Source organism: Buceros rhinoceros, unplaced genomic scaffold, assembly GCF_000710305.1.
Source record: "Buceros rhinoceros silvestris isolate BGI_N320 unplaced genomic scaffold, ASM71030v1 scaffold4432, whole genome shotgun sequence".
In the NCBI taxonomy this organism is placed as follows: domain Eukaryota; kingdom Metazoa; phylum Chordata; class Aves; order Bucerotiformes; family Bucerotidae; genus Buceros; species Buceros rhinoceros.
The window spans coordinates 64,006-77,533 of NW_010398182.1; the positions used below are offsets into that span (position 1 = coordinate 64,006).

At 43.5% G+C, this 13,528-nt stretch overlaps 1 protein-coding gene across 1 annotated transcript in view; it reads right to left on the reverse strand.

Annotated features, from left to right (window-relative positions):
* Nucleotides 1-1,553: 1,553 nt before the first annotated feature.
* Nucleotides 1,554-13,528, reverse strand: part of MIPEP (mitochondrial intermediate peptidase) — a gene marked incomplete at its 5' end in the record, with an annotated part of 66,345 nt that continues 54,370 nt past the window's right edge. The window contains 3 exons of the mRNA XM_010130982.1: nt 1,554-1,648; nt 9,125-9,198; nt 9,965-10,086. Of these exons, the coding sequence (XP_010129284.1) occupies nt 1,554-1,648; nt 9,125-9,198; nt 9,965-10,086 (291 nt within the window). The remainder of the gene's footprint in view (nt 1,649-9,124; nt 9,199-9,964; nt 10,087-13,528) is intronic.

The window sequence follows — 13,528 nt, forward strand, 5'->3', positions numbered from 1 at the left end:
GCTCCTGCTTCCGTCACCGCATGCCTGCTGAGCTGGACACCTATGGCACTTCTTGTTACAACTTACGGAGGATCTCTAAAAGACAAGGCCATTTCTACAGAAAAAAATAATAATTTTTCTTTAAAAAAAAATGCACTCAAATACCATTTTGTAATTTACTTCAAGAGAAAAAGGAATCCCCACTGATAACATTTCCTTTGTTCATCGCTCGCTATATGATGTGCAACCTTAAACTGCTCCAGTCTATCCTGGAAAAACACCTTTGTTTTGAACTATTTTGTCCCCCCCAAACCTGCCCCCCCCCTGTACCTTAAACAGGTCCCAGCACTTGTCTGTTCATCACTGAAAGGGAACTCCACAGGAACAAACATTCCAGGACCAGATTCAGGCTGAACCCCACAATGGAATCACCCAAACGCCTGCAAACTCTCACTCACCGAACCGCGACAGGCTTCACCCAGAAAAGTGCTTCAAGTAACACGGGCAAAACCAACCCACCACCACACCACAAAACAGAAACAGCCAGATAAGGACCCAGTTCACGGGAGAATACACCCCAGAAAACAAGCGCTGGACCCGCAACACTGCAACTCAGAAGATCTGCAAAAGGTAAGCCTCGGAACTCAACTCGAACTCTGCTGGATATTTAAAAACCTATTTCAATAGCAAGACCAGTTTTACGGCACCCTGTAAATTCCACTCCTCCTGCCAACCGTTTTAGGCAGCCGATACAATGAACAGTCCGTTCCAAACCCAAAGACCACCTGCTCAGTGGCTCCATGTAACAAAACGTAGTGTTTTCACTTACAGACATGGCCACACATGATCCACACCCACTGGATCACGGCAGCTACAAACAGCACGGCCACCTTCCATGCGATCCTCCACCAGCAAACATTTGTGGGGTACCTCTTTTACTCCTTTGTCCCTCTTTCTCCTCTGTCACAAGGCATCTCTTTCCTCCACACCCTTTTCCCATCACATACCTGTATGACTACAGTTTTTCTTCTCCTATCTTTTTGTCCCCTATCTCAAATACTGTTCCTAGTTTCCCACTTCATCTTGCTTTCCAATTTCCCCTCCGCTGCAAACACAGTTTTTCTCCAGTGCAGAATTCCCATGAGGAACAGGGTTAAACAAGTTTAAAGAATATTCCATGGGCATGTGAGAAAGACCATGCAAACAGTTCTGGGTCACGACACTCCACAGGTATGTCCTAATACTGAGTCCAATGGGCGTTCCAAACCACTCCACTAACCCTAAAGATGAGTTCAATTCCCATTCAATCAGCTGTTCCAACAAGATCAAATTTTCTAACAGTTCTAACAGTTCTCTCAAACTCCATCTTTAAGCTCCTATCCAATGGAAAGCCATCATCTTCATAAATGAAACCAGGTAATCCAATGAAATTATTTATTGCCGTTCCACCAGCATGAATATTCAAACTCTTACAAGTGTTCACCAAGAAGCAAAACCAGTCACAACAATATTTTATCCATGATTATGAAGACGTTTGCAATCTTCCATGAAAGAATTCCGTTCTGTTGAACTTTTTATGAGTCCGTGATAAATGTTTCGAAGTCCTGGTCTAAGTCTGAAACAAGGGCGTCCACAAAATCTTCCACTGAAGGTGACTTCTGAAGCATACCTACAAAGCCAAGACAAGCGACTCTTAGCAAGAACCTGATGCCCTCGACAGCTCTGTCAGTATTGGTGTTTACTGCAGCAGATGTTTAACGTCACCGTAGGACTGAAACGGCTATCGTGCTTCTCTGTCAGGAAATAAGTGCAGTGACAGTGTACAGGGATTATTTAATTTCTCCAAGCTCCCTGTTACACGTTACCGCAGAATTGACAGGTTTGGAGATTGTTAACTCGTTTTTATCACTGCAATCTTGCTTAAGCAGGGAATTACATCCATCGGAAAGCACTGTAACCATCAGCGCAGTCATTTCCAAAGGATGGAGAAAACCAGTGACTGAGCGGACACATTATAATCCTCATCTGCTGAGACTCAGGTCTGACAGAGCCAGAAAAACCCAACATATTTTCTCCAAGTGTAACACACCTTAGAAACATTTAACTTAGGATTTAAAGCACAAAGATCTCTGGAATTTCTCACAAGGCATGAAACGTGCCTGAATAAAAGCATTTCCAGTGCACTGCAGTTCTAGTTTCCATTTTTACAGTACCAGGACTCACCTTTTAGTAAGAATTTTAACCAGTGCATCTGTTAGCTGTAGCACACGGCTACAGAACGCCAGGCAGGGAGATCAGCACAACGAAGCACCATGCTCCGGCCTTAGTCAGGCAATTCTATAAACCTCAGACCCTCCTCCCCTGAATCCCAGTTTTTAGAAACCATGAGAATATACACTGTAAATTATTTTCAGATGTTTCTTCGTATTTAACATTAATGTAATGTTGGTCTTCTCACTGTTATTAACATTTTCAAGATTATATATGGAAATTTACTGCCTTAATTGCACCACGGGGAAAAAATTGCACCAGCAGTACGGCTGCCAAATAATGTAAAATTTAATCTGTGCACTTCTTTGAAGTGATCTGCTCTTTCTGACAACTGCCAAGGTAAATATAACCTTGTTCTACCCTTTCTGATCAACACACCTACTGAACATGATTCTGCAGTCTTTCACATCCTCCACAATCTTTGCCATCAGTGGAAATTCTAATTGCATGCTGCTAAAAGACCGGAATCTTTTCCTATAACGCAACGATTCAAAACCCAGTGATTCACACACCAGCTTGAGGTAATTTTGTGTGAGCAATCAAAAAGAATTTTCTTGTAAGACCTCATAGACTCCCATTTCAATCCCATTTAAACATGTCGCAAGTGTCAACACCAACTGCCCTGACCCAGCGGATGAATACTGAGCACTAAAAGGAAAACAAGACTTGGACTATAACGGGGGTTTCTGAAATGCTGTTAACCAAGTTTGCATCCAGCTATTTTCAAAATGGAAGAGAACTGAATTAATATTTCCAAGTACTTTGTCATCTGCTCTAACGTTAGTAAAATTAACGCAGAATTACTTCTAGTTCACAATGACAAATATCTTCCGACATGCTGGGCCGAGAAACAGATGTGCCCAGATACCAGCTGCTGACCTCCCCTCCCAGAGCGCCACGGCCTCCTGCAGACTCCCTCTCTCAGGGTCCGGCGTGGGCCGGCTGGGGGACATGCGTATCTGCTCCCTAACAGCTTTGGGAAAAGTCCGGTTTAAACTCCTATTATTTTCCTGCAGTTTTCTCAGAAATGAGGGAATGCCTTAAGAAGGTGACATGGGTGGCAGCCCACTGGAACACGTACTGTCACGCATGACTACAGGAGCTTTGTCTTACCCTCGGCTGGAGCAGACCAGTCCCGACAGTGCAATTCGTTCTGCCTTTTTTTGGCCTCATTTTGCCTCAGACATTTAAATCTGAACTAACTCACTTGATTTCCAGAGACTGACCAGCAGGAAGAGCTTCCTGGGTACCACTCCTCTCACCTTTGTCAGAAGGCTCCTTCGTGATGAGATGTGCGTTAGAAGAACATATCCTGGAAAGGACACCTGGATGACTAGCTCAGGCGTAAAAATCCTAAGCTGGTGAAATCCTTACAATTTTTAAGACGTGGCTCTACAAAAGAACCATATTCTATAGCCAATATTCCCTTTTCTATCAGATACCCATAGGGAGGGATGACTGTAATGCTCCGTAGACAGTACCTAAAGAGAGCCATAACAGACATAACCACCACTCCCCAAGCATCACAATACAAAAACACCCTCTTCCAATACTGACTTGATAAAAAAACCAGCCCCTGGATGATGATTAGCCAATTCTCTTGACACACTAAAACTTACTCTGCTGTGGACAATTCTTAAACTGTGATTATCAACACACTGCAAAAGAAGAAAAGCCAACGGTGTAACAATCAGGGGAAGAGACTGGCGCTGGGATCATCTTAGGACTTCACATGGTTTGTAAGAGAATTCAAAACCATTCTGGCAATAGTGATGTCAAACAACCTCCTACCCAGTAGTTCCAAGTGTCGGTAACAAGCAGATTTCAGATTTCATGTGTTAGTGGTCTCCTGCTTTGCAATTTTCCCGTCACGGACATCAAAAGCAGACACTAGCAGAATTTGCTTTTGCAAGGGAAGGATGAAGAGTAACTGAGGTCGTTGCTGAAGTACCACTGTAGTAAAATGTTCATGTGCTTACGAAGTAAGTAACTACAGATTTTAGAGTAGACAACTCCAAAAGAAACAGACCCTGATGGTATTTCTGTGTCTGAACCCCTTCCTCTAGACAGATGTGTTAAGAATAGTAATTTCTCCCTTTAAACTCTATTAAAATATATCAAAGCAAGATCGGCTTTGATATATTGCAAGTACTCAGCACTTCAGTCTAAATGATTTAGTAAGATGTCCACAAGGTCTGGTGGTTGCAGTTTTAAAATCCAGGAGTGTATTTTATACGTTCAGCCCAGCTTTTATTTCAGCTCAGTCTCTCCCAAGCCTAAGGCGACTGCATAGCTTATCTTCTCTGCTTTGAAGTTCTCTTTCACATTACAGCACTGTGGTTAACCACACCCTTGGAGAGATGGTTAGCTATAACCTACAATCACGGAAAATTGGGAGAAGAATAAAGCCTGTGGCAAAATTTGGCCTCTGCCCCTTTGGAACACTAATTATTTTGGGTCTGTGTAGTTTGAGTTAACATATGTTGCCTTTTAGGATGTATGCAGATTTCTTATTCTTGCAGAGAGACATGTAATCGTTATTTGAAGATTTTTGCAGTCTCTTCAAATCATAATTATTCCACAAAGTACAGTTTGAGGCAGGGAAAAACAGATTTTCAAACTGCATTGGAGCAAACGCGTGTTTGTTTACCTATTCGGTTGGCTGGGTCACCACGCGTGCGCCCGGCTGACTGCAACTGCCTGCGGTGTGATCCTGCCTTAACCAATCGGGAGCACAACTTCAGGGGTGTTTTCACAAGGGTTTCCTCAGAGACCCGAAGAGCAATGCGACTGCATCAAAACTGCAGGAGAAACGCGCTCCAGGACATGTTCCACGCTGTCAGTTCCCACATCGTCCAACCCAGTACTTTTCACACGGCAATCCTCCCTCTGCCCATGCACCTGGGGTTCCTTCCAGCCAGGGAGTGCCAAGGGAGAGGGCGAGGGATGGTGCACACCTCAATCCTGTTCAGACCTGCAAGCGGCACACCGCCGGACATGAGAGGACACCTACGGTACGTGTCTTTAAAGGAACCTGGAATCCCTAATGCCCCGCAGTTCGGGGAAGGAGAGGGTCTGCAAGAGCCACGTGGCCAACCCAAAATGTCAGAGGAATCGAGTTTTTCCTAGGAGAAACTATTTTCTCTCTAAGGAGAAAAAAAAAAAAAAGCAGCAGCCTCTTGGACAAAGCATTGTTTGCTCCCTTTTTAACAGCTCTGTTTGTGACTGTTCCTGTATTTTGTAGATTATCAAGGGAGTTAGATAACAGGGGTCACTCCTGAAAATGTTAAAGGAGGTTTCCCAAAGCCTTTGTGGTTTGGTATTTTTTTTTTTTAGTGGAAGCAAATGCCAAGACAATCAAATCCAAACAACAAAAAAGGCATATTGTGTTTTCTAATTAAAGACTAGTTCAAACAGGAATCTTGTCAGTAACTCCACTGGATGGCAGGTCAGATCCTTTACCTCCCCTAATCATCACATCTTCGGAATCACGTGGGAGAAAGATGAAAAGCTGGGGTCATAGCCAAGCACAAATGAAAGACAATAGCTAGCTTCTGAGAAGACAACCGTCACAAAGGAACCCTATAAATGAAACGCACTTGCAAAGTGATCTGTTATCCAACACCAGAGAACGGGGCTGACTTCACAGCGAGCCAGGGAAGCACTGCAAGGGGGAGGCTACACACGTGCACCCCAAAGTCAGACTTGTTCAAGCACATTTCTTTAGATATATATATAAAAAAAAATGCCCGAAATAACAGCCTATGAACCGAGGGGTTTTGAAATAGTGAGCACAGAACCTGGATTGGTTTCCTGAAGAAGAGCAAAGTCAACAAGCTTTAAAGTTTGGTGGAATCTGTCTTTTATCAGGAATAAGATGCTTGGTCATCTGCTGTGGCAGCACAGTTTTGCAACTGATGAAAGCCAAGAAAAGATGATCGAGTATTCTGGAACATATGTAATGGAAAGGAAAAAATGCAGCAAAAGGAGTCAGAAGCTGATTGAACCCAAACTAATTAAAGATCAGGTAACTGTTCTTACTTCTCTCCTTAAATTATCAATTTTTGTAACAAATACAGAGCCATTAAGTATACACATACAATAAGCTTTTCCATCGTGTGTGTTCTATGATTTAACCTCTATGATCTAATCAATCAAATTGTTAAATCGTCAAAAGACCAGAGTCACCTCCCTGCCACCTTTCAAGCAGTCATTCGAGCATGCCTGGTTAAGTTTTGCACCATCTACAAGTGAACGTCACATGATGCACAGACAAGGAAGCTGCTGATGAATTCTGGTTATTTTTGTGATCTTGAATATCCTTCAAAATTTCTGTTTCCAGTAACATTAAAGAAACACAGAGTATAAAAGTGGAACTGAGAATACAGAAGTGGCCAGGGAGATAGTCTGAAGCAAGGAAGATGTACCCTTGACAGAAGAGGCTCCCACCAGGGACTCCTGAAGCAAACGGGGCATACCGAAGCCCCCAGGCCCTGACTGTCTGCATCGTGAGTGCTGAGGGAACTGGCAGATGGCACTGCAAGGCAGCTCGCAGAAACCCTGGATCAGTCGTGACCACTGGGAGAAGTGACAGAGACTGGAAAAAAATCAAGTGTCACTCCTGCCTTCCAGCAGGGCAAGAAAGAGAACCCAGGGAACTACAGGGTGGTCAGTCTCACCCCAGCCCCTAAGAAGGTGGAGTTGCAGCTAATCCTGGAAACCATTCTCAGGGTCAGGAACACCAGAAGAGTCACCAGAAGTAGTCACCATGGATTCCCCAAGGGCAAGTCATGCTTAACCAACTTGATAACCTTATATGATGAATGATATGTGATAACCTTCTATGGGCCTGGCAGACGAGGGCAGAGCTGTGGTTATTCTCTACCTGTACTTCAGCAATTTTTTTGACGCCGTCTCCCACAAGGTCCTCACAGAGAAGCTGTTGACATACATGCTGGATGAGCAGAGAGGGAGGTGCATTAAAAGCTACCTGAATGACGAGGCCAAATGCCACAGAGTCTGTTTGGAGGCCAGTAACTGGCAGTGTACCCCGGGGGTCAGTACTGAGTCCAGTCCTGTTTAACATCTGCATTAATGATCTGGATGATGGGGCAGACTTCACCAAAGAGAAGTACAATGTCCTGCACCCGGAGAGGAACAACCCCAGGCACCAGTATATGCTGGGGGACACCCAGCAAGAAAGGAGTTTGGACAAGTTTTGGAGGACACCAAGTTGAACATGAGCCAGCAATGGGCCCTTGCCACAAACAAAAAAGGAAAAGAGAATGTCATCCTGAGCTGCATTAGGAGAAGTATTGCCAGCAGACCGAGGGAGGTGGTCCTTCCCCTCTACTCAGCATCGGGGGGGCCACACCTGGAATGCTGTGTCCAGTGCTGGGCTCCTCAGTACAGGAGAGACATGGTCATACTGGAGAGAACCCAGCAAAGGCCCACTAAGATGATGAAGGGACTGGAGCATCTCTCCCAGGCTGAGAAAGCTGGGACTGCTCGCTCTGGAGAAAAGGCGGCTCTAGGTGGTACCTCATCCATGTGTATAAATACCTGAAGGGAGGGTGCAAAGAGGACGGAGCCAGGCTCTTGTCAGCGGTGCCCAGCAACAGGACCAGAGGCAACGGCAACTGAAACCCAGGAGGTTCCCTGTGAACATCAGGAAACACCTCTCCCCTGTGATGGTACCCAGGCACTGGAACGGGTTTCCCAGAGAGGCTGTGGAGTCTCCCTTCTTGTGGGCTACAGTTTTCTGAGGCTACAAACACAGACTCTTCAAGAACAGTAAAGAAAGGCACGTTTGCGAAGTCAGGCTGAATGAAAAGTAGCGCTGTAGATCAGAAATACAAGTAGACTATCCGGAGAACAGACAGTTGCTTTAACACACGATGGGTCTGAGGAGAGCCGCGGGTATGGCCTCAAACATGAACAGCTGGGTCAAAGAACCGAAATGTTCTCGTTACGCAGCTGTGCCAATCTCCTGATGAGATACAGACACATCAACTGTCTTATCTGCTGGAAAAAACCCCACTGCTTCCAGCCTACCGAACTGGAGCGAACGGAGGCCAACGAATTCATGTTAGTTCTTCAGAGCAGGAGTTTCACGGCGAACGGGAAGATGCCCTATCAGCTGCAGTACTTACCAAGCGCTCCCGTCGGGAGCAGTGACACTAATGCAAACACGTTTGTTTTGAATACTGCGGCACTGCAGAGAGGTCTCTCACCTGATCTCAGTGATAGAGTTGAGACAAAGTCAGCAGTTTCTTAAATCGTTTCATTCTCCTGACAAAATTTTTTTTAATATTTGAAGTACAATATTTTTGCTATCACCATGAATGGGTTTTAGAAGTTATTTTCCAGATTCAAATGGCAAATACAGTATGAAGAGGAAAAATGAACCACGTTTCTTCATCACGGTCTTCAGACTTCCATTTCATGAGAACATGTACTCAAAGTACCGATACACCCAAAGTTATTGTGATGATGTTAAAAGGAGGCGGCCAAAACAAGTTCAAATTCTGGTATACGAGATCACCAGATCCACTACGAATCCCACGTATGTAAAAGCTACTCACTTTTTGTATCCCAAACCAGCTCATCCTTCAAGTATGTGATACTCTTACTCCAAATTCTTTATAGAGCCCCTGCAAACACTTAACCCCAACTATCTGTGTGCGCTTTTATTCTGTGTATCGCAAGGAGTTCCACTGATGATGACTCAAATTACTTTAACTACATAAATAAACAAGTTTTCTTTCATAAATCCAATGAAAATCATAATTAAACTAAAAAGAATAAATTGAGAAATATGGTTAATCCATTTCTTCCTTGAGCAAGGGAATTAAACAGTTCTCTTTTTTGCTACCTTGAACCATCAGCATGGGCTCTTTTCCACCGCCGTGTGCCAGCATCTCTCTGCGATAACGCTCACCCATTGCCCTGCAGAAACACAGATGTTAGAGCCATCTGCAAAGACAACCTGTCCCGCTTCCAGCCAGGTTTGCTTCTAGGATCTCTACAGAACGCAGAGACAAGAGATCACATGAAATTCTCCACCCTGAAACAATGACTGCCTCGATTCCATGTTGACTCCTCAAATTCCAACTACATTTAAAATCATACTGAGTCACCGAACTGGACAAATTTTACACGTATGACTACAAGTTGGCGTTTACAGAAGAGAATCTGCGAAGATTTCAGCCTTCGCCAGGGAAAAGCTGCTCTGTTACAATGCTCTGAACATTCATCTACGGTACAAAAATACTCAGAATTTGTGATCTCACAATTTACTTCTTACTTTCGCAAAGCAAAATGAGGATAGCTCTGCTCAGCTTTGAAGCTGGTGACATGAAGCTTGTTTAATACTCTCAGTTGCTTTGATTTCAACAGCAAATTACAAGTAATTAGGCATCTATGAAAATCAAGCTCTCTAATTACATCTAAATATGAATTTCAGTGCCTCCCAACTGGCACAGCTGCATTTTAAAACATCGACACAATTTTTTTCGCACCAGTGAACGTGTCCCAAGGAACGCTTTATACCTGTGGTTATTTCCTGGTTTGTAATCCTCTTAAAATCAAGAAAAACATATAAACTAATTGTCATTTTAAAAGCCCATCAGCCTGCACGGCCCCGTTTATTTCCTGCTTTCCAGAAGCAAGAAGCACAACATTTCGCTGTACTCAGCGGGTTCTCTGGTGTTACCGATCGAAGGGGTCCTTGGCAAAGCACTGCTTCCACACCATGGAGGCAACGGCCCGCGACAGGAGGTACGAGTAGTATTTGGCACCGTAGCCCACCAGATGACTGAACCGCAGCTGCCAGGCCTGCAAGGAGAAGACAAACAGAAACCAGGAGTCATCCTTAAACAGTTCAGAATCTTCTGAAGCATGAGGGAAGAAATCTGACACTTACTAATGACAAACAGGTTAAAAATCAATAAATAAACTGAAGCCACCAGCAGAAATCCCAGAACAAACATACCCCTCCTCAGCAGAAGCATTTTTCGGGCTCAGCACTGTATACCCAGAATACTGATCATACACCGGCGTGCGACCGAAACAGGGTCAGAAGGGGAGAAAACCAAGCAGTACATCACTGCATTCACATTTGAGAAGAGCCGTGTTTTTCTACTGGTCTTGAAAGAAAACCACCACCACCTTATTACGAGCGCGGAAAAGTTCAGTTTATAAACTTTTGCCACCAACAAAATGATGAGAGGGACTTGCATTTAACAGCATCAAAAATAGAGCGTCTCAAATGCCAAAAACCTCAGGGGGAGACCAAGTCCCTCCCCAGGCAATGGCGTAATGGTTTATAGATGCGTTTGCACATTTCTGAATGCGTGTATATAGCAGATTATCACCCGCAACTACACCGTGACTCACTCAGGTATTGTCACTGGGCTTTACCACCCACTCCAGTCCTGGCAGACTCTTTTTTTAATGCTGTTCAGCTGTTCACGGCTTACTTACATTTCCTTAGGTGAGAAAATCAGAAGCATCAGCCTTACTCTCACAGAAATAAAAGGTTTGTTTTTTTTTTTTATTTCCCTAACTCTAGCACAGTAATTGAAACCTCTGAAGGTCATCTGGTCCAACCCCTGCTCAAAGCAGAGCCAACTCTGGTGAGGTTTCTCAGGGCTCTGTCTAAAATCTCAGCATCTCCAAGGATGAAGATTTCATCACCTCTCCGGTGCAAGCAGCTCCAAGCTGAGAAGACATTGTTCCCCTACAGATTTGAGCACATCTTCCGAACTGGAGAGGGACCAACGTGTAGGTGAAGGAGTTTTAAAGATGAACTAGAAGGTAAACAATAAAGTGGCAAAACAGATGTTTAAATTTAAATCTACAGGCTGTCAGATGCTTGTTTTTACCTACAGTCAACGGCTCAAATCCTGAGGTGGAATTTTCAAACAGAAAAATGAAGGGGCATTAGCAATTCTCCAGAACAATTTACCTTTGACTGTGATTCTTTACCACACTGTAAGGAACGTTCTCCTCATTTTTGACAGCTGAAATAAACTTTGTTTCTTTACTTCAGAAAGTGCTGATGATCATCAATTCTCCCTGAGCCAAGTCAAGGACGTTATGTGAAAAAAATGACCAACTGGGAGGGTGGTAAAGGGAAGTATTTGGCTTTTAATCAGTCTTTTTACCTTCAAAAAAGGTAGCAAAGAGTGCGCTATAATCTAGATCACTGTGAACAGCTGACGAGAAACCAAGCTGTTAGTTCCATTTTCTGAGCAACTCCGACAAATAAAGTTCTCTGAGTGAGCTGGAATTCTGCCACCCGAAAGCTGCGTTTAACGCGGTGATGACTCCACCCTCAGACGGGCGTCCCAAACAGAGGGGATCGGCCGCGGCTGAGCCATCTCGGCTCTCCTGGTAGCATAACAACTTGTTTAAAGCAGGAGCAGCAAGTTAGAGATGTCTCTGGTTTTCAGTTTTCCTGTGGGTCTTGATGCACGACGCAAAATCTTAACAATTATTAACTTTTCTTCGTTTCCTTTAAAGTAAATACCGACTGTACCATATCTCATTGTCATGCAAGCATGTAAAAACACCCAGCTTGGCTGCAGGTTCTCCAGTGTGCTCTGGCAAGTGTTGTAGTGGTGGTTATAGCTGACAGTTAGTTTTTCTAACTAGTCCCTTAATTACAACAACAATCACTAAACTAAAGGCACATTTTGAAGCAGATCAGAGCGCCTGCGTTTTTAGAGGACTGAGCAGGGAACCGTGGCAGGTTTTACTTTACTGTGTAGTTCAGTTTTCACAGTTAGGATTAAATGTTCTAACTTGACAGTACAACTTTCTCAGGATTGTGGAAAGCTTTACTAATCAATTGGTTTCACATATTCAGAAATTAAAATAACTTCCAAATAGATCTTTTCAGTGAAAAACCCAAGATGCTTTTTTTCTGCTACAAACAAAAATAACTTTTATGAGCTTGACATAGGCAAGAAGATTTCTACCTCTCCCAGCAGAAAGGAGTTATTTTAATGCATGATACAAGCCGTAAGTAGGACAGTATGTCTTCCACAACAGCTCAGATGATACCGCTCACATTAAATGCTCTTGCATTTAATGGTCTGCACCCAAAACAGCTTGTCTGCACTTCCAGGGTGATCAACTACTCCATTCATCGGGTTTGTTGAAACTCTCTAGCACAAGTGAGGAGGAAAGAACATCTTCTCAGCAACCAGTCCATGACCAACCACTTGTTTCAAGAGTAAGCACTAAACAGGTCTCAGAACCCGTTATTCTAATAAAAGGCTTTTTGATTGACCTCATCTTTGCCAATACACTTAAGAAAGGAAGGATAAGAAAGACCAAGGAAAGACACTGCTCGTCTCTCTCCCTCCATCGGGGGAGGCTCACAGATATGATGGTTGAGAATTCAAAAATGCACTGGCAAGGGGACGGTATCCAAAAAACTTAACAAAATAGAGGATGAGTCAATTCAGGTGAAGATGGATGCCCAGTGCGGTACAGACGACCCTCTCTTCTTCACTGGAATACACCAGGAACACACGTTTGGATAGCTCAAGGTTTCTAAGACGACCACGGTCCTCAAGGCACACTGCAGCTAAGCTCCATCTCCTATTGCAAAGAGCAGCCCAGAAAGTCAGATCAAACCCTGCTACTCCCTGGCGGAGTGTGAAGAACTATGTTCCGTTTTAACAAGCTGCTTCCTCACCAGGACGGATTTTCCGCACTCTGGAGTACGGATAACTCCAGCATGTCGTCACTACCTGTCACTCTCTTGTTTTCAGTCCTCACAAAAAGTTTCTGATCAGGAGCTCCCATCCTCCATATTTCACCACTACCCAGTTCCTGTTCTATTACTCAAGTACATCTTTTTATTCCACGCTGTTCTAGCAATTGACTTCCCAAAACTGGGCTTAGTTACCTGGAAACAAATACTCAAACATTAAGACACACCCTCTACTCTACTTCACAAGGAGCTACCCGCCTGCATTAAAAAACTCTTACTACTTTATACCGATGAGATTTCAATATAGGCAATTAAATATCCAAAAAGACCAAGAACATATATGCTAGTACTCCCTTAGGAAGTCCTATGATCAATAAAAAAAATTTAAAATCACTGTAAATGTATTTAAAACTAAATGGTTCACATTTTAGCACAAAATTCCATTTTAATAGAATTAGTTATAGATGTAGAATGATTTGATGTCTTGTGTTATTTCCAATGCTGAATGATTTCTCCAGATTTAAAAAAAAAAAAAAAAAAATCATTTAGATT